This window comes from Crocuta crocuta, unplaced genomic scaffold (genome assembly GCF_008692635.1).
Source record: "Crocuta crocuta isolate KB4526 unplaced genomic scaffold, BGI_CrCroc_1.0 scaffold99, whole genome shotgun sequence".
Classification (NCBI taxonomy): domain Eukaryota; kingdom Metazoa; phylum Chordata; class Mammalia; order Carnivora; family Hyaenidae; genus Crocuta; species Crocuta crocuta.
Genome location: NW_027551560.1, coordinates 2,679,296 through 2,702,911, shown reverse-complemented (window position 1 = coordinate 2,702,911; position 23,616 = coordinate 2,679,296). Strand labels below are relative to the sequence as shown.

Genomic DNA, 23,616 nt, shown 5'->3' with positions numbered 1-23,616 from the left:
TTGTTTTCCATTAGGCCATGCTCCATTTTTTATATTTGAGCAGTGGCTCTGAAGATAATATGAGTCTCTGAGAAAGATCCCAAGCTTCTCAACAGGGGCTAATGGGTTACTTTGGTCCTGTGAAGAACAGGTCATTCTACTTAATATGCACATCATCTGTTGTGATGTCTCTTTCCTATTGTGGCATGACAATTGTGCATGCTGGGAACAAGAACTGAACAAAGAATATAGAACTACCGGGAGTTAATACCACCTGCGTGCAACACAGCATCTTCCTGACTACCAATGGTATATATTTTAACAATTTTAAGTAAATCCAATTTAAAACCCACCAATCACCTGTCTTTTATAACTGATGTATGTGCAGTCTACTGATACCTCTGGTTTCTGTCTCTTTTTCAAGACAAGCCTGCCTTGATTCAAACCATTTTCCAAATGGTTTTGGAAAATGGATCCCAAGTGAAGTTGGTATCTGCCCACAGTTCCAAGCCCAGAAGGACACATGCCCTGAGAATCCCATAAGCAGCAAACTAAAGGATATTTTCCATAGGCCCAAAGCTCTACCAATCCTCAGACATTTCACTGCTCCCTCCCCTGGGTCATCCTTATCAGGCACTCTGATAAACCTGCTGATTGATATAGCTACGCAGCAAACAGGCCAGTAAGTATAAAAGTAAGTATAAACAGCTGTACTTACATGTGTCTGGCTTGAGCTGACTGTTGGTGATGCCAAAGTACTGGGGATTTTCAATGACAGGGATCTTGGTCATTCCAATAATGACGGCATCGGGGCCGCCCTCTGAAGATGATGGAGTGTTACTCCCATTGGAGATGTGGTGGAGTGGGCTGGCAGAGTCATCATCATTGCTGATAACTGAAGCTGGGCCTGGAGTTGGGGAAAAAAAAAAAATTCTCCCGTAATTTTTTGAATGCCCTTGTTGAGCTATAATTCACACATACATGAATTTCACCCATGTAAAGCATACAATTCAGATTCAGTGGTTATCAGTATATTCAGAGAGTTGTGTAGCCATCACTACAATGTAATTTGAGAACATTTCCAGTCATTCCCCATGTATCCATGAATTTACTTTTTGTCTCCATGGATTTATTTTCTGTCTCCATGGATTTATTCTGGACATTTCATAAAAATGCAGTCATACAATATGAGATCTTTTGGAACAGGCTGCTTTCACTTTGCATGCTTTTAAGCTTCACTCATGTTGTAGCATGTGTCATTACTTTATTCCTTTTTATTGCCAAATAATATTCAAATGTATGGATACACTTCATTCTGTACATCCATTCATCCTTTGATGGCCATTTGGGGTATTTCCACATGTTTACATTTGTGGTATTTCCACATTACAAATAATGCTGCTATGAACCTCTGTGTACAAATTTTCATGTCGACATACACTTTCATTTCTCCTGGATAGAATTGCTGGGTCATGGGATATCTCTACGTTTACCTGCCAAACTCTTTTCCAAAGTGGCTGCACCTTCCTGAGGACCTGCCAAACTGTTTTTCCAAAGTGGCTGCAGCATTTTCTATTCCCACTAGCAATGTGTGAAGCTTCCAATGTCTTGACTTCCTTCTCTGGTAAGTTAATATGCAGCTTTTTCCTCTCTGTTCTCTTAACATCTTTAGAACACTCTGTCATTGAAACTCCCAGCATGAATGCAGGATTCCTGTGTCACCATATCCTGAAAGATGCACTAGCAGTTCAAAGATCTGAGTGCCTTTCTCCACTCTTTGGACAAGTCACTTACCTTTTTTGTACCCCTACATCCACCTACATGTGTAAAATGGGTAAAGGAATATCTGCTTGTTTTTTTTAAGAGACTAATGATAACAAAGTGAATTATAAATTTAAATGGTCTTCGTGAGTGTGAGTTACTATTTATTACTAAATAAACTTACAAATGGTGGACTAAAATTACATTGGATGATCCTATTACTACGTTTCTCTTTCTACACACCTTGTTAGCAGCTACACCACTTTTGCCTACAAAACACTTTCATGACAATGATGGATCAATCCCATGGCAAAGTTGCCCACTTTGCCTTTAATCCTAATACTATTTGGAGGTTACCCTATGGATGTCTTGACACTAAAGCCATAACCATAACATATTTCCCACAAGACTTAAACTTTTTGGTCCCAAATATAAGAATGTATATGCCCATAAATACAGTCTACTGTGTCTTGTCTAAACAATTTATCTACTGACCACTAACCCCACATTGACTGCAAAGAAAACTAGATGCACAGAGTTAAAGGTCCATATGAAAACTTTAAGACAATTAAGTTCTCCCTGGTTCACGAAACACATTCCGTATATGAGAAGTCGACACCCACTCCCAGACATATACTACACGTGTTTCTGCAGGGTACTGAATGGATAGAGGGTCCCATGGAAGCAGACCACTGGTCACAGTCACTGGCATAAGCCAAGAGAAACACAGGAAGGAACGGTAAAGCAGAAAGATGAAAGAAGAAAGGCAGAACAGAGCATCAGTCAAGCAACTGTGTACAAGGGGAAAAAAGCCTGCATCGCTACCTGCTGAGCGAGCACGGGACTGCGCCGTCTTCCAGCCACCCAGAATACATGGTTCCACAGCTCCACCCTTCTCTGCCTTTTCCCTCTCAGTTAATTAACTATTTCAGTGAGAAGCATGGCAATTCTAAAGACAAAAGTAACTGTGTCATACATTTTCGAATCCCTGATCAAAGATAATGGTAATCCGTTCCCCGACCTCCAAGATTCATTTTCCCCCTCAGAAGGGGATTATCACAGTTTGTAGTGATAACAATTGGACATTCCCCAGCTAGCTGAATCTTAAACAAACTATGCAGGAGGCAGCCAACTGCTATTATAGGTAATTTTTTAAAGCATCCTCTCAAGGGGATGTGCATTTAAGTTGCCTTTAATGATACACTCTGGCTTAATTCTGCAAACAAGTCCTCACACAGCCAATTTAGAATCCACAGAATACTCAGAGCAAAAGCAAGCTCACTGGCTGTGTTCATCTTGAGCCTTGCTCACCGGCATTAGTAAAGGGTGGAAACTCTGCCAACAGCAGCTATAAAGACAAGTTCTTTCCAATATCCTTAACCATCCTTGTTTTATGATTTGCTTCCTGACAGGCCTAGATCACCCAGAGCTTAAATCCAGAGATGAAAAAGCAGAAAAATGTTGTGCTAAGAGGTGCTACAACTTGCCAATAAAACCTTCCCACTGCTGGCCCCCTTGCTGTGTCCCTGGTGCAGGAACCCAAAGCATGTTACTGCCTGAGCTCCCCGAGGGGGCACAGTAAAGGTCGTACATTTCTCCATGTTTACCCCCAGAAATGCAGGAGCCTTCATGTTCAGATATTCCGCATGTTGTCAGAAGGCCAGCGATACTCACTTCTGGAGCCCCTGTAATGATTAAAACACACTGATGCCAGTTGCTTTCTTTTGTGAGTGTCCTTTGGGCCAGGTCAGGCTACCGACATTCCTGTAGCATCCAATCATCATGGAGGAAGCTGATAGCTAGAAGACAAGGCTGAGACTCCTCCAGGAATTTGGGCTCCAGATCATCTGCCACGGACACAGTGCAGCCCTGACTTCAAGAAGTATAGCAAGATACTCGCTCTTTGCTTTCCTCCAGGCAAGGACACCCTTTCCTTCCCTTGGTTTCCCTGAGTAGAACCCCCAGCTCTGGTAACAGAGCCCCAGGGAATGGGCTGTCTGTTTGGTGGGGGTAATGTTAAGCATGGAAGTGGTATAAAGCTTCAGACGTAATTTTTCAAAAGCCTTTTCACTTTGCCAGAAGGCTGCTGTTGACAAAGCTGAGCAACATGTAAACCTCAACAATTTGTCAAGGGGAATATTAATTCAAGTGTCGTTTTCTTCATCACTGATGTTCTAAACCCTGGAAGATTGATATGGCTGGTGAGGTTATGGGGATCCAGCCCATTTTTCTATGAACATTTTGATCTAATGGAGCACAGCAAAGTTGGGAAGGGGGAAAAGCTCTCAGCAGGGACAATGAATGTCTATATAATTTGACAGCAGGCTGTCTGCGCCTATCACGGGATGTGTCATTGTGTGTCTGTGCACGAGCTTGAGGAGACACCACAAAAAGACAGACAGAAGAAGAGTCAGGGGCACATCACAGCGTGTTATAAGAAATTCATATGAGAGGGTTTGAAAAAAAGGCTTATAATATTAATAAAATCTTCCAGTTGCTGGGTATGTGCAACCTGCTAGGTTGTGGGGGGAGGCATGGTTCTAATTATTAAGCTGACAACTATGGGCTATGTCTGGAAACATTTTTTAGCCCATTTTTATTTTACAGGTGCAAAGAGAGATTTTTCTTTCAACGGAGCTGCTCGGTAAGGTATACTGCGTGTCTGACTTACAGGCATTTCCAAGCCTTAAACTTGTTTCCTGTACTAAGAATTGCTGAAGGTCATCTGGGAAAGGGGTTTCCTTCTCTCAAGACCAATGATGTCTTTGAGGCAAGGGTAGAGATCCTTGTTCTTGAGCAGCTGTGTTAACCTTGCGTTTTACTGTCTGTATTCTGATGCTTCAACACTGGGGCCTCACTGACCCTGTCCCTCCCAGGGATCGCCAGCTTCCTGGTAAAGATGGTAAAGAAGTTGGCTGAGAGCATACCTTTCATATACAATCCAACCAATCCATAGCCTGCCCCACCTTATCAGACTGTCATACTCCGGCCATTATCCACCTGTCTTGTCTTTCATCCCAGAGTCAGGCACCAGCCAAGCGAGGACAGACTGTCTGTCCCATGGTCTGCTGAGATGACGCAAACCAGCCGATCCTAAACCCACTTACCCTGCCTCACCAGTTCCTTCCCATGGTAACCACCATAAAGGCTCTTGCCCCCATGTTCTCCCCTCTGACTGACCCCAGTGCTCCCCTTGGGGTCCCCCCACTGTGGTGTGGCTGCCCTCTCCTCTCAGGAATGGTGAGTAACAGACTATCTTTTCAATGGCTGTCCTCCTCTGGCCTGTTGACCTCACCAGACCCGAATAATAATAAAACCTACATTTTAAAGCTGCAGCATCTCTGATGGACTGTGGCTCAAAGAACAATTCTGAAGAAAAATTCTCTCTGCTGTGGCCTAAAAAGGTGAAGCCCTGCTTTTGAAGTTTTCTAAGAATAAGCACCTCTCAGCAGGGCAAACTGGCCTGGAAAATGCTTACATGGTTACAGTCATCTTCTGTTTAGTGGCAAGAAGACCCCCATCTCACTCGCTACGGTACAAAACTTTATCACCCTCTGCCTCCTTCCCGCCGACATGTATACAGAACAAAGCTTTAACACAGGGCACCTTTAAGATTACCCAGGAGGGCAGTCTCTGGCATCCTGGCAAAGTGACTGATTAGCCTCTTTGAGATTAGCTGAACCTGAAAAGTGCCCCTCGGGGAATCACCAACAAATCCTGAGATGGCTGAGTCCAATGTTCCAATTTTGCCACATGTCTATCTTAGCATTGCTAGTTAGGAGCTTTGACCTTGGAATTCACAGGGCTGCCTAAGGGTCAGGGTTACTAGTATCAGGCTCAAAACAGGAAAGGAAACAGAGTTCCTTGCATGGAAGGGATGAACACATATGGGGAGGGTGACTCAGGACTGGAATGCTCCACAACACTGGTACGTTTCCCCTAATTTGCAGTTTTACCTATAGCCAAGCTTGCTACCAAAATATAATACTAATACAAGGATGCCCAAGATGGCCAGATCTTGGAAATATGCATGCGTGATGGAAGACAGTCTGTCTTCTTATGCTTTCTAATGAATTCCTGTTCATAGTCGCTGTACCCATAGAAAGTACTGAACAAATTGGAGGTCCCGGAAGATCACACCTGATTTCAATCCCAGTGATGAGATATATTATGTACACTCATTTGGTAAGCTACAAACTCTGCTTTTCAATTGTCAGCACACAGTCTGAATGCAAGGAATAGAATGCAATCAAGTACAAATCAGAGCGTCTGGACATTAGAGTCTTGTTTTGAAAGAGAAATGGTCATTAAATGAACAGCTGATTTACCAATTCAGAAATGTACTACATCTTGGCCAGCGAAGGAAGTTAAGATCCCAGCTTGTCCAGACTTGACTTTTAGCGAACTTTGTGTACACAGAGCTTTGGCACTGTTGCGTTTTCTTTCCTGAAGCTTCTGAAAAGCCCAGCAACTACCTAGACCTGGTACAACAATTGGCAGCCTTCCTGGGATAAAAACAAGTCGACTTTAAAAATATAAAACCATTTGCTGAACTCAGTGAGTGAAAGTCATGCCTTTTCTGGAAAAATTCTAGTCCTCTGTCTTCAGCAAATCAGAAACAAGGAACACAGAAAATTAATCAAGGGGCTGACACGTGAGAAGAAGAGCCAAGCAGTTTCATCCGAATCAAGCAACATAAACTCGTTACTTATCCAAAGAAGGAGTAACTACTTACCAACACCTTGTCTTGATTTTACTTTCCCAAATCCAAACCATGAGAAATCTGAAAACCACAACAAAACATAAAATAAACTTCGAAAGAGAAGCGTAAACTGGGGGTATTCAGCACTGTCCGTAGTGAAATAACAGACTTCCTCAAAAAGCTCCTGTGAAGACCAAAGCTTCCTATCAAACACCTGGAAACTTATGCTTGAATTTTGGTGTAAAGACCTATTTCTCATTCTGAGAACATGGGCATTTGAACCGGATAAAACACAGTAGCCTGTCTTCGAGAAAAAATGGCCCAAACCCAGAGATAATGGCTCTGGGCGATTTTCTTGATTTCTCACTTTCTTCTTCCTAAGTATCGAATCATCTAACTAAGCTCTAGGGATGAAAATACGCTACACGTTTGACAAATGCATGATGGTTCTCAACCGCAGCAATGTGGGAAAATAACAAGACAAAACAGATCTTTTGTGGAGCTGAAGCAGGCAGTAACAAAAGGAACATGTAGTCCTGTGGGAGAACTGATATTTGGGCTGGAGGGGGATTCAAGAAGGAAAAAAAAGGGGGGGGGAGATCTTAATGCTACACAGATTCTACCACTGACTCGCTGTGTGACAGTAGGGAGTTCACAGCAGATCTGTGCCTCTTGTCACACAAAGCTCCACGAACCGCGTGTCAGGAAGGATCTGACAAATGTTTGGAGGTCCTCCAGGGAATAAAGCCACAGTGAAATGCCTATTTGTTTCCTGGGCCTGACTGTTCTCTTCTATGTAATTTCCACTGGGTTCAAAGTGAACTCTACACAGCAGGGGAATCCCTGGATAAGAGGCGGATAAAGGGTATGGAGCCCAAATAAGTAACTGTGTTTCTCAGATCTCCAGATCTACAGTGGGTTTTAGAGGCAGTAAAGCTGTAAAGAAGAGCCAATTTAAGTGAAACAATGTATATGAAAACTCTTTGCCCCATCAAAAATGACTTACAAAGTTGTCATTATGATTACTCTTTTTTCTATTTAACCTTCCTCCCCTGGTAACCTACAACTTGGGCTCCCCAACCTCTAAGGAGATTTTTCCTTCTGATTGATATTCCTCTGAATGCTTTCTTCCAGGTTTTAGAAGACAGGATGAAGGTCTGGCCTGTATCCAATGCCAAATAAAGATCCCTTTGCACAGAAGACAGTGAACCTCATTCACTGGGTCCTCAGTCTAGCGAGGCAGCGCTGTGCCTGTGGCTTTCTTAGTTACCAGGAATCCCTTTGAAAACAGAGTGTATTGCCTACTGGTTAGTTTCTGTTTTTCTCCATTTGTTTAATTTACATAGTTTTAACCAAACAGTAGATCAAAGTTTTTAAGACTGCCTCTTTCACTTGAGCATTGTCTTTCAAAATCATTTCTATCTTATGGAGAACCTGCTGAAGGACAGTGCCACAGCAGCCCCTCACTGATTGCACATTTCAGATTCTTGTCAATTGTAATAATAAACATGACCGCAAGGAGCACCTGTTCACATCTTAGGTGCATCCGTCCCCATTTTCAAAAATTATTCCTTCCAGATAAATCCTAGGAATGGAATTAGTGAATCCAAAGAGATGAGTCATGTGAAGGAAGATACCCAACACACGGAATTCAACTGCTTTTCCATCATATGTGGTCAACTTTTACTAAAAGTGTGTGAGAAGGTAGGAGTGTATTTTCACATTTCACCCAAAGGGAAATTGAAGGGTGAACCGTCTTCTACCTCCATCCTGCCATTGGCGTGTCTCCACCTAACTGAACAGAGATGGTGTGACTCCACCTAACTCTCAGCTTTGCCATATGAAATGCCTCACACCCCACATCTCCAAGACTAGGGTTGGGCATGTAAGAAGAACACAGATATGAAGAGGGTCAGAGCCCCTCTGACTTATCCAGGCATTGTAATTCACCAGGTGTGTCCTCTACACAAGACATTTCTCTCTTACTCCTCCACCAGACCCTATAACATATGATACTCTGTTCATTGACAAGGAATTAAGACTCAGAGGCTGATAAACTTAGCAAAGGTCACAGCAAGTAATAACGGAGCAGAGTCAGCCTTCTTATGCCAAATCTGTTTCCTTTTTTTCATTCTTTCATAGTTGCCTTTCCAACCTTCCAAAATGCTTAGCCATAACTAGCCAAAGTGGAGAGTATTGCAATTGGGACTCAATTTTATATATAGGAAAGCACTGTATGTAGTCATTCATTCTCGTTTATTTGTTCAACAAGAGTGAGCCTGGGTCAGACCTCTGAACATGAGAGACCCCATTTGGAGACTAAAACTTCATCTTGTTTTTTTGAAATAGGAAATACCTTGAACCATTGAACCTAGCAAAGGCATATGCCTGAACCAGGGCTGCTGGATCTACATTCCGGATAAAACCTGGATACTCTGCAAAAGATGTTTACTAATCATTGACATGGTATGCTCAAAAAAACCAATGATGCAAAGCATAATTACATTTTCCAACCATGATTTTTGGAAAACCAGCTTGCATGTGTTTCCTAGTACTTCTGCAATTTGCTGATAAATACCCCTGACTTTCACGCCTCGATGGGACACAGCTGGCGTTGCTACCTGAATCAGTGCTCCCCAAATGGCAATTCTAAGATCCACCCCCACACTAAATGCTTTTGTTTTATTTTAGATATTCCTTCCCCCCCCCACCCCCCTTGATCAACACATGTACAGCAGAGGATTCAAAGATAAACAAGCATCCCTCATTTGGGCCTACCCTCAGGGAGCTGACAACTGAGGATTAGCTATTGGAAAAGTGTATCAAGGGACCATGGGGACTCACAGGAGGAGTGTGTATCCCAATCTAGGGAACATGGTCAAGGGAGAGTTCTCTGGCTTCTGGGTAACAGATTAGAATTAGACAAGAATGGTGGGGGGTGCCTGGGTAGCTCAGTCAGTTGAGCATCTGACTCCTGATTTCAGCTCAGGTTATGATCTTCCGGTTCATGAGATTAAATCCTACGTCAGGGCTCTCTCTCTCTCTCTCTCTCTGCCCCTCCCTTGCTCAGTGTGCTCTCCCTCGCTCTCTTTGTCTCTCAAAATAAATAAGTAAACATGTTTTTTAAAATAAGAATTAGTAGGGGAGCCTGGGTGGCTCAGTTGGTTAAGCGTCCAACCTCAGCTCAGGTCATGATCTCATGGTTCCTGGGTTCAAGCCCCATGTCCGATTCTGTGCTGAAAGCTCAGAGCTTGGAGCCTACTTCAGATTCTGTGTCTCCCTCTCTCTCTGCCCCCCCCCTCAAAAATAAACAAACATAAAATAATAAAATAAAATAAAGAATTAGCCAAGAATGGGGAAAAGCAGAGAGAGGCCCTATCACTGTCCACTTATAGCTAGAGTGGGGAGCTTTGTATGTATTAAGAGTGTGATGCAATGGAAGGGTAGGAAACTGAAACAGAAGCAAGCGCGAGTCCAAGAGTGAGTTTTATAATGAAAATTGCTGGTAGGCTCTAAACAAAACAAAATAAAACAAAACACCCTTGGGCCAAGCAGTAAAATGATCAAGCTGAATTTTTGAAAAATCACTTTAGCTGTAGGATGCAAACAGGATTGTGAGAGGGAAAGATGAGGGCAGGAGACCCATTCAGGAGGCTTCTAGAGAAGGCATGAGAGAGCAGTGGCCTGCATCGGGCACAGGGGAGGGGTGCGGGGACAGGAGATGGCTGTCAGGCCCATTTAGGGGAGTGAGCAGAACTTGTCATGTCGGGGGAAGTATGGGAAGTGAAGAAGGAAGGGTTTGGTTTTGGACAATAGAACATACAGTGGTGCCTAGAGCATCTGCAAGGAACTCAGAACCCAGCTGAGTGGCTAACCTCAGAGCAGGGGTGTGCGACACAAGTCTCAGGTCAAGCGTCTCTGTGAAGATACAGGGGAAACATCCAGGGTCTGGGCCACAGGTCTAGAGCTCAGGACACAGGTCCAAGGCCCAAGTTCCAGCACCCATGGTCTAACTGAAGAATGTAAGTTGGACGCCATACTTAGGACACATTTCTTATTTGGCCAAATGAGACACCCTCTTCTGCAGGCATTGATGAAAGGGCATCCAACAGCAGCTCCCTTTTGACAAACTTAATCCTAAATTACTAAAGTAGGTCTAAGTTCTCTTTAACACAATGACACAGTTATTTTATCTCTTCTTGGCCATTCCCCAGATTTCTTGGAAAATATAAGAGCCCTGGGAGAGCAAGGTCACCTTGGTGCTCTCTTCCTTCCCAAGCTGTCCCTTGTTCAATGGGTCTTTCTTGATGGATTTAAGCAGTAGTCTTAAGACCTTAATACGAAATCTCACCAGCAAGATTCTCCCACAAGGCTAAAAAGAAACAATTTCTCAATTTCCTGTGATGTTTCACCCATTGGGAGCAGAGTCCTGCCAGACATTCTTTTATTTTCTGTTTAATAAGGACACTTTATTTGCTGCAAAATAAAGGGCTCCTTCAAAAGCAAATGTAGTTGCAGTGAGTTTAAAGGAACTTGTCTTTCTGCAATCTAGACCAACAGACTCTAAATTATGAAATAAATCAATTAAATCCTTCTCATATTGAAGAAAGCTCAATCTTCCCTGACCAGAGAAGGAGAATGCATTAACACATTAATAACTCTAAGAGGAGATCCAAAAAAAAATGGTAATAAAGATTGCTTTTCAAATGTCTCTCAAAGGAAAACAGCTACAATTTAGGGGGCTGAAAAGGAGTATTTATGATACAGGCAAGAGAATCAGGGGAAGAAATGAGAAACAGTCAAGGTGGAAGAAACCTAATCTTCCCCGTGGGTGCTGAATCACAAACTCTAAATGCGATTGTAAGAAGCGTTCTAATCTCCAGAGAATACAGTTTTTTATTTTTTTGCCCCTCTTTCTAAGCTGCAGAAAACTTGTCTCAGTCTGTTAGGAGAAAAATAAGCTCTCCTCCCTTTTAATTTGGGAGAAATTAAAATTTGCTGTGTTCTCGAAGGTAATTTGTTTTTATTGTAAAGCAAGACTCACAACCCTCCACCCCCAAGGAAAGCATCTCTAACACCGTAATGGGAGCAAATGGGAAAATACGATTCACTGACAGAATGTACTTTACTGCCAGCTTCCTATGGCCACACCCACTCCCTAAAGGACACTGGAAGGAGGAACTTCCAAGCTGCCTTTCTCTTACAGGGAAAGCATGGATCAGAGAGTGTTGAGTTCTGAGTAGACACTTGGTAAGTGTTTAACTGAGTAGCCTATAGCCTGTTACCTCAAAGAACCAGGAGGATTGGTCATTAGAGCAGAGGGGAAAGGAACGCAAAGAATCACTTTGTTGATAATGCAGTCATCTCCCTTCCCAACTGATACATAATTAGAGAGAGTAAGAGTTTATTTCAGATGAATTCCAGCTCTTCAGGGCACAGAACAGTGTAGTGTGAGGCCAACTTTCTACTTTGATTTAATCGTAATCTTTCACTTAAGGACACAACTTTTATATAAAAGTCCCATTTGCACAGGCGAGGAAGAGGGTTTGCTTTTAGTTAACTGGTTCTGGAACTTGTGTAAAGGATCCTCCTGACCAACCCTCATTGGCTTCATCCCTTTCCTTCCCTCAAATCTCTGAAGTGACTCCTTCAGAGTTACTGTTCTTTAGGAAAAGTAACATTGAACACCTCCAGTGACAAATACAAAAACAAAACAAAACAAAAACAAAACATAAAAACCAAACAAAACCCCCAAACATATATGTGTGTATTATGGCTGAAAGTGCTATGTGCCCTCTGAAAACTAGATTTCTCTCTTTTTCTGGGTCCACAGCTAGACTACACTTTCCAGCCCTCCTTGAGGTTGGTTGTGGTCATACCATTAAATTGCAGCGAATGGAAGGTGAGCAGAGTGATGGTACTACTTCCAGACCAGCCTTCCAAGACCTCTCCTACGTGTCACTTCATGCTCTTTCCCCTTCTACGTGTCCAGAGTGGAAACAATCTTCACAGCAAACTTGGAAGTTATGATGTGAAGATAGCAGAGACATTCTCTGCTAACTCTCCCAGTATTATTTCACAGGTATAGGCTGTGTAGAAAACAAATTCTTCTCCCTGAGAGCCTGTGAAGCCATTTATCCTCTGACTGTCATCTGTATGCAAGAAATAAACTCTTGTGTTTGAACCATTTCCCACTTTGGGACTTACTTACCATGGTAGGGAGACTATGTTAACTAATACATATAGACAAAGAAAATATATAATCCACAGATTTTGCTAGATTTTAAAAGGGTTCTTCACCACAAAATGCTGAGAAAGACTGAAATACATTTAAATAGTTTTAGAGACAAAGATGTGAATGCATAGTACTCTACATTTAAGTTCTATTTAATGATGCTCCCTGCCAACAGTTGAAGCTGGGTGCTGAGAACCATCCACCATCTCTCAGGTGGACCTCCAACTGGTGTCCTGCTCCACCCTCGCCTCCCCCAACCTCTTCTCCATGGAGCTGCCAGAATAGTCATTTTCTTTTTTTATTCTTATTTATTAATTTTTGAGAGAGAGAGAGAGAGAGAGAGAGCATGGAAAGGGCAGGGAAAGAGGAAGAGAGAACAATCTCAAACAGGATCTACACCATCAGCACGGGTCCCAATGTGGGTCTCGAACTCATGAACCGTGAGATCATGACCCGAGCTGAAGTTGGATGATTAACCAACCAAGCCACCAGATGCCCACACCATCAAGCGCTCTAGTGGCTTCTTGTTCCTCACTGTGGAGTCCCATGTGATGTAGCCTCAGCTGTCTCCTATGAAGCCACCACCCTGGCCTCTTTCCTGTCCCTGCTCACTTTGCACATCTTCTTGCCTCCTCCCAGAATCCTCTTCTGGGCTCTTTTCCTGCCTAACCGCTGCTCAGCCTCCAGGTTTCAGATCAGCCATCACATCCTTGGTGGGGGTTGGCGGGGGCCCAACCTCACTGCTTTAGCCAATGTCTCTCTACTATCATCTCATCCTTCTCAGCACATACCAATAAATGGCCCTACTTATTTGATTTATTGTTTACTGTCTGTATCCTTTCCTAGAACTTGAGCTCCCAGAAATCAGAGACTGTCTTAGACAAGGCTTCCCCCAAAGCAGACTCTGACCTAAGGACTCAAGTGCAGGCAGGGAAAGAAGCTGGCAATGGATGTCATATCCAATGGGGCACACTGTCTACAAGTAGAGTTCAAACCCCTGGGGGTCTCAGGAGGTGGTAGTGAATGCAGCTTAAAGTTATCCCACCCAGAAGGTGAGGAAGCTGGGCAGTTCATGCTCCAACTGCCACCTGCCACTGGCAAGGGCTTCTGGCTAGGATAAAGCAGAGACAGAGTCATGGGTGTGTGCAACAGGACCTTGTGGGTAAGAACTGAGAGGGTATGGGTGTGACATCACCAGCATTTGCTACAGGGATCTTGCCTATGTAGTACCTCCAGTACTTTGCCCAGACCCTCAGGAAATTCTAGTGGTCCCTGGGTGGCTCAGTTGGTTAAACATCTGACTCTTGGTTTTGGCTCAGGTAGTGATCTCACAGTTTGTGAGTTCGAGCTTTGCTTCAGCCTCTGCTGACAGTGGAGCCTGCTTGGGATTATCTCTCCCTCTCTCTCTGCCCCTGCTTGTGTCCCCTCTCTCTCTCTCGAAATAAATAAACTTGAAACAAAGAAATACTTGTATAATAAATGAAAGCAACTTTTTTTTAAAAAAGCATAATGAGCTCAGCAAGTCTAATGAAAATGACAATATGCAAATTATACACTCAGCAAAAAAAACACTATGTGTTTGCAGATATGTTTGCTACCCTTATGATTCATTCATGGCACTTCAGTGAAACCTCACTGAGGACAGTATTCAAAGGTAAGCAATACTTGAAACTCAGCACTCCAGGTAAGAGTGTGGAATAAAGATGCTGGACTAGATGTCAGAGGGGGCTGTCCCTAAACAAGGCAACAAACCACATGACCTTGGGTGAGTCCCTTCCCCCTTACAGGCTCTGCTTCCTACTCCATGAGACAAGGGTTGAGAAAAGAAATTGAAGTCCCATTCAAAATCCAGTAATCGATACTACTAATCATTAGGCACATATGACTGAGAACAGATTGCCACATGGCCTTATATAGCTTCCCTGAGCATGGGTATTTTGGGAATGTGAGATCATGTGCAATTTAAAGAAAAGCTCTCAGTCAACTGGCCTAGATTTTCTCCTGCTAAGTAATGCTCAGATGCTTTTGGGTCACTATATTCTCATCTTGAGAGAAGGGCCTGGCTGTGCAAATGCAATTTTAGAAAGTAGAACTTACTGAATATTTGCTATATGACAGCCCACTTATGTAGGATTAGATATTACTTTAATTAGGGAAAATTGGTCAGCTTCTATTGCTGCATTAAAAAAATAAAAGCAGACTAAAGCTTTAAGTCCTATAGACTTAAAGTTCAGAAGTCTCAAGTAGCAATAGATGAAACCAGACTTGCCTGTGGCAAAATGTCCTGATCCCTTATTTCAAACATTTAACTTCTGAGGGGCAGAAATACTGACTATTTCCCTCTTTTATTTGAACATGTGGAATATTTCCAAGGAAATCCAGTTGGTCCACATCTTAGCAATTCACAATTAAACTATACAAAGCGCTGGATTTTTTTTTTTTAATATATTGCAAATGCTAAAGGCTTTTTCTTTAACAATGGTGGTCAGAGTCTTCCCTAGGGGGGTAAAAAAATGGAACCTGAAACTCCTAATAATTCGTTTCCAAGCTGGGAACTTTGAGCAAGGCAGAGGCAACCTCTGTTTACCAATACAAGTTGATAGACACAAGAGAATCCTATCTAAGCTTTGCCTTTCTATTTGTCTAGAGACAAAAAAATGCCCTAAAACTTTTTTTTCAGTGTTCACAAGCTCCCTGCAGGGAAGGCAAGTGATATGGTTGCATACACCCAAAACTTCTCTGTTCACACTGCCTCAATGTTCAGTGAATGACTGCTTGAGACTCATCCCAAATGTCCCTCTCTCTGCACAGCAATGTTGGTAAGCACTCTGAGCTAGTGTTTGGAAAGGAAATTGGCTGAATCTCCGAGAATCATCTTAGAAGTGATATTAGTGGCCTTCAAAGAGAATGACAAACCCAGAGAGTCTGGCAAACACTTTATGTCAATTCCCATGAGCTTTCGTTTCCATGGAAAACCTAAACAATGACTCAGACCTCGGCTGACTTGCTTAGACCTGTCAATTCTGTTCAGTTGCCAAGTGAGGCCAAAGTGAAGGCAGGCTATGCTCCCCTCTCTTCCATCCTCAAGGTTTGCTGCCACAGCCAATGCATTTGGAAATGCCTTTGCAGTGCCTGCTATGTATTTATAGTTATATTTAGATTTACTTTACATTGTTTATATTTATATGTATATAATGTGCAATTCTTTTTTAGTTCACCTAAGCCAACACTTGCTACAGCTAATGCAAAACACCTTGCAGGCATTTGTGTGTGTGTGTGTGTGTGTGTGGCTGTATTGTGGGCTTTTGGAGAGAGAGAGAGATGGTGGCTTTTCTAACCATGATTCTGGTAAAGGATAGTCTCCACTTTTAACTATACTCAAATTCTTCACTTTGATCCAGGAATGTGATGACTTGCTTCGTATCATCCTTCAGCACCTTTGTCTTGCTTTTCAGTGACCTGCTGTCTCTCTTCCTATCCTATCTACCTACCTCCACACTCTTGAACCCTGCCAAGGTCAGGAAATGTGTGAGGCTGATACAAGAGCCGGGATGTGTATTTAATTTCATTACCGTGTGCTCTTCTATTAGGAAGCTTCCATAATGGAGTAGAACATAATAGGATTATATACACTTATGAAGCTGGGTGTTGAATAAAAAATAATTGAATAAAATGGCCATAAATAGAACAATATGAAAAGCCATTATTTAGAATGGAATGCTGGTCACATGAATTAGCTATCGGCCCTGTGCTTGGTGTCACTGGACGTGGGAACACACTGTCAGTGGAAGAACCCCAAAACCATCAGATGAAACTGTATTTACTACTTTTATGTTTCCCCCACCGGATGCCCATTGACTCTTTAAGATCCACTGCTTTTCTGGAAATGAATCAAAATTGACTGGCTAGGTCACTGGTTCTCACATGGGGACAATTTTGCCTCCCAGAGGACAGCGTCTAGAGACGTGAGGTTGTCACAATGGGAGGAGTGGTTGGAGGGTATGTGCTACTGGCACATCATGGGTAGTGGCTGGGGATTTTGCTAAACAGCCAACAATGCACAGGACAGTCCCCCACAATAACGGGTTTAAGGCCTAAAATAGCAATGGTGCCTGAGATTGAGAAACACTGGCCTAGGTCATGGGCCAGCAGAGGTGGAATTTATCCCTAAACCTTTTATCTCTGTTAAAAAGAAGCCTTAGCCTGTCTACACTCACTGTCACTAAGGAAGCTCAATCTTTTCTACGTTATTCCAATATTCTTGTTACTGAGGTCTTTGCTGTCAGCCCCCTTCTTTCTCTTATCTTATACCTTGCAAGGAACAACTCTGATATTATCATTTCTGCTGCCCCCAAACACCAAAGAATGGTGTCCTGGCCCCACAACAGAGGGACAATGAAGTATGGACAGGAACTGGATTTGGACTCCAAGTCTTGGTTTTGTGACTTGGGCCCACCATTTCCTGAAAGACACCCCATAGTGACTGGGTCTCTCTCTAAGAGTCTCTCCTCAGAGCAAAAATTACTGCACTGCTCTCCTCACACAACTACCTTAGGATCACAGAAGCTAACATATCTGGGAGACCTCTGTCAACCCTCTGGTATTATACAAACAGAGAGGTAAAGAAATAATAAAGTCCCAAATTTTCAATGGCATTCAAAACCTTGTCCTGGCCCCATGACCTGGCCCAAGCTTTATCACTTAGGATACCCTTTAAAATCCCCCAAGATTCTAGTTAAACTGTTAGTTTACATTCCTTAATTGAATATGCCTTAAATTTTCTTATTTAGCCATTAATTCATTTGAAAACTATTCTTTGACCACCTGATAGATGCAAGGCAGTGTGATAAATGCTGGGTTCATAATGCAGAATGGAATTCTGCTTCCCAATGTTTTGCCAGCTGTTTCTTTCTACCTGAAATGTAACCTTCAAGCTCCATTTTTGATCATCAAACTCCATTCATCCAACAAAATCCACCTTAAAAGTCACTCCATTGGGAACCATTTCTTCACTCCTCAAATAAAAAATATCCCCCATTGACATTTAGGTTGTTTGTCTCCTGATAAATACCACATTCTCCAGTGTATTAATTATTTATGTAATCTTATTTTTCCTATTATCTTGTGAGCACTCTAAGTTGAAAATAAGAAATTTAGTTCTTCACCTTCTTCCATTAGAACTCTATAACAGTTACAACAGTGTCAAGCAGGGCACTTTACACATGGTAGGTGCAACAACAAATAGCTCCATTGCTGTTTGGGTCAAACCAGAAGGATTTAAAAATAGGGCATAAGCTGTCCTCCAAGTATAGTAGAGACTATGTTGTACAACAAGAGTTAGACAACAGTGGGGACATTCATGACCATTGACTACTGTCCTCTGTATTTCCAAAACACAGTTCTTTCCCTGTCGTAGCTCATTCCACTGTGAATTTTAATTATCCACTTACTTGTAACCTCTCCCTAAACTGTAAGTTCTTTATGAGCAACAGATATTTGTTTCTTGTCTCTCCATCTCTAGCACTGAGTATAGTGTCCTGTACCCCATAAAGATTTGTTGAATGAATTCCAACTTCTCACCTTTGCATTCTTTGATCAAGAGCCAAATTTGGGGGGGGGGTGTGCCTGGGTGGCCCAGTCAGTTGAGTGTGACTCTTGATTTCAGCTCAGGTCATCATCCCAGGATCCTGGGATCGAGCCCCATGTCAGACTCTGCACTGAGCATGGAGCCTGCTTAAGATTCTCTCCTCTCTCTCTCTCTCTCTCTCTCTCTCTGCCCCTCCTCCACTCATGTGCTCACCCTCTCTCTCTCTCTCATATAAAAAGAAATCTATAAAACAATAAAATAAAATAAACCAGTTTCAAAAAAAGAGCCAAATTTGGTATAACATGGATTCATGTTTGTATCACCTACTACATTGCTTGCTTCTCCTTCCTGGCTCAGAAGAGGATTGGACTCTCCTTCCCACCTCCACCAATCCATTGCTTTTGCCAAAGAAAACATAATAGGCACAACCCATACCACTTCTAGGCAGAAGATTTCATAGTGCTTCTTCATTCTGCCACACTGAACCATGAGGCCACATGTTTAGGTAGTAGCATGGTAATGTTCTAGTTTCTAAAAAGCTAAGATAAATAAAGCCATCCTGCCAACCTGTGTTGTATAGGCAGCATAAGGACATCATCTCCTTTGCTGTTTTAAGGGTTATTTCTTTCTGCAACATAACCTAGCCTATTCTGACTGATGTAAGAGGGAAGTTCCAAGTGAACCTTATTAAAAGACAGTCCTATCTATAAAAATATGGGGCTTTTTTTTTTAAATAAAAGGACTCCAGTACATGTAAGCGAGTACCTGCCCATAATAAGTACTCCCTACAGCATATATGGGTGTGTACATAAATACATAATGCATAAATGTTAATTATGAAGTAACACAAAAAATTTTTTAAAACACATTTTTTTAATTTTACATTATAAATATTTTACTTAACACATAATTTTATAGCACCTCCTATGTGCCAGACATGGTTGTACATGATTTATAAAGGTTTACTCATCTAATTCTCATAATGGCATTATGAGATAGATACTATCATTATCGCCTTTTCAGATGGGTAAACTGACACGCCGAAAAACTGAGTAACTTGTCCAAATCCCAAATAGGTAGTAAATGCTGGAGGTAGACAGCTGGTTCTAGAGTCTCCGCTTTACTTATTTTTTATTTTAGTTAACATTTTCTCAAATGCCTTATTTTTTTTGTTGTGCTATGTTCAGTTTATTGTATTTATGTCNCCAACAGTGTAGGAGGGTGCCTGTTTCTCCACATCCTCGCCAGCAAAATTTTTTAAAACACATTTTAACTCACATTCGGAAATGAGTTGTGACCTTATAAACAATCCCCTTAGAAGGCCATGTCTTTGAAGCAAAGACACGTATTCAGAGCTTGTCTTTGGGAATTATGTTTAATTAATAGAGTCTACCAACTATGGAAATCTTCATTATTTGGAGGGAAATTTTTATTTTTTTAAGAGTCAGAGGTCATTTGGAACCAGGTCTGATGGGATATGTGGGTGACTAAGGTAGGTCGCATTACCATTATTAAAAATATCAAGGGGTCTGATTCTGTGGGCTTAGGCCTCTCTCTCTTTTTTTTTTTTTCAGAGCTCATCATTTTTCACTAAAGGCCTTTCTAAAAGATGAGTTCTAAAAAGATACAAGGTCTCTTGTCTGGGGAATCTCAAATTGTTTCATAGTTCTAGAATCATAACTAAATATTAACCTCTGGAACCTTCTTGGTCCCTACATTTGTGGTCATTAAATGGATGCAATATGATTGGATCCATGGTTGGGTGTTCTTCACTGAACGCATTAGAATTAAGCATTAGAAGCTTACTAAGCACATTTACTCTCAGACTATAAAACCATAAAAACAGTTGACTCTGATGGATAAGAACCTACCCAAGAAGGATTTATTAGAGATGGACAGCTGAGGATTATCATTTTCATTTGTGCTCTGGACTGAATTGTGTAACCCCCAAATTCATGCATTGAAGCCCTAATCCCTAGTGTGGCTGTATTTGAGCTGTTAAGGAGGTAGCTAAGGTTAAATGCAGTCCTAAACAAGGGGTGCTAATCTTACAAGGCTCGTGTCCTTATGAGAAAAGGCACCAGAGCTTGCTCTGTCTGCAAACCACAGAGGAAAGGCCATGCAAGGACACAGTGAGCAGGTGGCCGTCTGCACGCCAGGAAGAGGGCCTCACCAGGAACTCTGTTGGCTGCACCTTGATCTTGGACTTCTAGGCTCCAGAACTGTGAGAAAATAAATGCCTGTTGTTTAAGCCAACAAATCTGTGATATTTTGTTATGGTGATCTGAGCAGAGTATTCTAGTTTATCTGTTTGCTGCTTTGTTGGTTTATTGCTGTTGCTATTTAGATTGCCACCCTGTACGCATGTCCTCTTCCTTAACTGGTAATGATTTTCATTTGGTTGTCCACCACCCCCAGACAGCCAATGTGATTCAAGAAGGAACCGGGGGCTCAGGCATTAAAAATCAGCAACTCTACACCCTTCCCACAGTGGTTGGTTCAAGGATTGGCCTGTAGTCTGATCAAATCCAAGCCTTGGATGTCTGCATGAAGGGTGACATAAGCAATGTTTTGTTTCCTGCAGGATGGGCATCTGGAAGGATCTAGCAACAGGAGTGGATTGAAGTCATCTTTGCTACAACCGTGAGAGAAACGTGTTATTTCCAAGTCGAGCCAATCCAAGGGAAGAGAGCCAAAAGATGGATCTGGATCACAGAATTTAGGCCTTGGACCAAGCCATATCCAGAGCTTGGGATATTTATTGTTCAAGATATTTGCAACCATAACACGCTAAATTAACACAGGGATGGTGTTGCTGCAGCCTAACTGTCAGTCAGTCCTGCACCCCCAAAGGCTGGAGTGAATGGATGCCCTATTCTGGAGTTCTCTCATGTACCCAAGTTGTACTACCCTAAGCGACAGTTGGACAGGCCTGTTATGGAGATGTAAATGTTCTGCTCTCCAATGACGTGTTTGACAGGATGAAAGGCTTTGCGATTTCAATGACTTTGACTCCACTGGAGATGGGGGGGATAGCCTATTTTAGCAATTTGCATGGGCATTAATAGACATATACTTTAGCTATTCAAATATTTAACTAGCTCTTTTGTTGGTGTTTTGAATCCCAAAAGGCTGCAGCTGCCTGTTTGTGTCTGTTGTGCCTTTAAGGGGCTTGCTGATTCAGTAGGATCCCTTGAATGCATTAATTAGCCTTCCTTCATTTTCCCAGCCCCTGCCTATGAAGAAATGAGCATTTCCAGCTCCAACTGCGGAACGATGTTGAGTCTTGAGGGTACCAGCTAAATGGAGGCTCAGAATTGCCTGCCTTGTGATGGGCAGTTTTATGCCGCCAGCAGCCTTCATGGCAAGGCTTGCACGGCTGCATGATTAATTTATTGGCTATCACTATTGGCAGGCAAATGAAACACAGACCCCGGATTAAAGCGTCATGGGGGAGATGGGGCATTAATCAGCCCAGGTACCTGAGTCAGAAAGACGTAAGGATCCAGAGAAAATAAAATGTTATGGAAGGCTGGAAAATGATTTATCATCTTTAATATATATCATCCAAACCCACTCTATATAACTGCTCGTAGGCCTCCAGTTATAAAGACTTGGACAGGAAAACACCCCTTCCTTAAAACGCCTGAAGTAAAAGATGCTGGTGGGGCAAATAAACAAGCATGAAGAATGAACTGACTGTAAAAGAAAAAAAAAACTGTTTGGCTTAAAATTAAATTTCCACTCATTTCTTTTTACACAATTTAGAAATATAGCTCTGGCTTAGAGAAACTGCTTTCTATCAATTAGGTGGAAGAGAAGCTGAAAGTCCTGTTCGAGAGGGCCAACGTCTTAGGTCTTTTTTGAAGTTCTTATACTGTGAGAAAACGTACTTTCAGAGCATAAGCTGTGGGGGCAGGCTAACTTGTTAACCCAACAGACTAAATCGTTGTTCACTGAGAAGCTGGGAGCTGGAAGGGTGTTCTGTACAATCAAGCATTCTCTATTCTTGGATGTTAGCAAAAATAAAGTCTAGGGCACCTGCGTGGCTCAGTCACCTGGGCATCGACTTTGCCTCAGGTCACGATCTCGCAGTTTGTGAGTTCAAGCCCCAGGTTGGGCTCTGTGCTGACAGCTCAGAGCCTGGAACCTGTTTTGGATTCTGCCTCCCTCTCTCTCTGTCCCTCCCCTGCTCACGCTGTGTGTCTGTCTCTCAAAACTGAACACACGTTAAAAAAAATTTTTTTTAAAGAATTAAGTCTAGATGGAGTTGAAAATTGAGTGGAAAGAGACATCCCTTCCTCCATTCACAGCTACTATTCTTCTTTGGGTTTTTTCAACCCTAGAAATTAGAAGAGCCATCTTCAAGAAGGCTCCCCTTTCTGTAATGGGCAGAAACAAACAGCAAGTGTCCCTTTGCATCTGCAACACTTTACAGCTTCTAACAGCAACTGTTTTTCTCAGTTCCCCTTTGGAAATGTCAGGTGTTTCTAGCAAACAGGCAGAGAAAGACTGAGGACTTAAGCGAGTTACCCAGATACATCAGGAACTTAGGGGATCTGTTGTCTACTTCTTTATTTTACCCCTTTTACAAAAATTCTCCAATTTGGTCGGAACACAGGAGGACTGTGCTGTGTCTATAAACATGGAGCCCATTGCTTATTTTTGCAAATAATGAACCATCTGTGGCTGGACAAATGCTAGATAAAAAGGGCCAGGACCCCCACCCCCGGTCCAGGCCCCTCCACCTCTTAGGACAACAGCTACCTTGGTCTACTGGAGCCTCCCCTTCCTTTTGCCTCCTCCAGTCCATCCCCCAAGCTGCGGCTGGAGAGCACTTTCCAAATTGCCACCTGTCTTCGTCCCCCATCCCTACTTAAAACCAACCGAGGGCTCCATCTCACCACCTTACAGCCCAAACTCCTAATCTAGGTCTTGGACTCAACTTACTTTTTGATTCTTCTCTACTAGTCTCATTCTCTCGTCTTGTGCCCTAACAATGGAGATAGGAACTGGGAGCCCATGCTCACCTTGGGCTGTCTTGTCTCTGCATCTTGACTCCATGTCTCTGCCAATGTCAATCTTTCCCTCAGTTTTTCCTATCCTTTGCTACTCAAGAGTCACCTCCTCCATGATGCAACCCCAAGCAATTCGGATTGGACTACATGTTTCTCCTCTTTGCTCACATAAAACTCTTTGTAGGCCTTGATTATGGCCATGTATTGTAATGATCTTTTCATTGATCTTTGTCCTCAACTTGATTATAAACTCTTTGTGCAGAAGCTTCTAGTTTTTTAAGTGTCTATTCCCACTCAGAGTCTGGCACAAAGGCTCCATCCTCTGCAACAGGTC

The 23,616-nt window shown here is 42.5% G+C and overlaps 1 protein-coding gene across 4 annotated transcripts in view; it reads right to left on the bottom strand.

The window, feature by feature from the left end:
• NTRK2 (neurotrophic receptor tyrosine kinase 2) overlaps window positions 1-23,616 on the bottom strand; it is a 337,144-nt gene that overhangs the window by 146,204 nt on the left and 167,324 nt on the right. For all 4 annotated transcript variants that reach the window (XM_077749483.1, XM_077749485.1, XM_077749486.1 and 1 more), the window contains 2 exons: window positions 6,476-6,523; window positions 698-886 (listed from right to left, as the gene is read on the bottom strand). In XM_077749483.1, coding sequence (XP_077605609.1) covers window positions 698-886; window positions 6,476-6,523 — 237 coding nt within the window. The remainder of the gene's footprint in view (window positions 1-697; window positions 887-6,475; window positions 6,524-23,616) is intronic.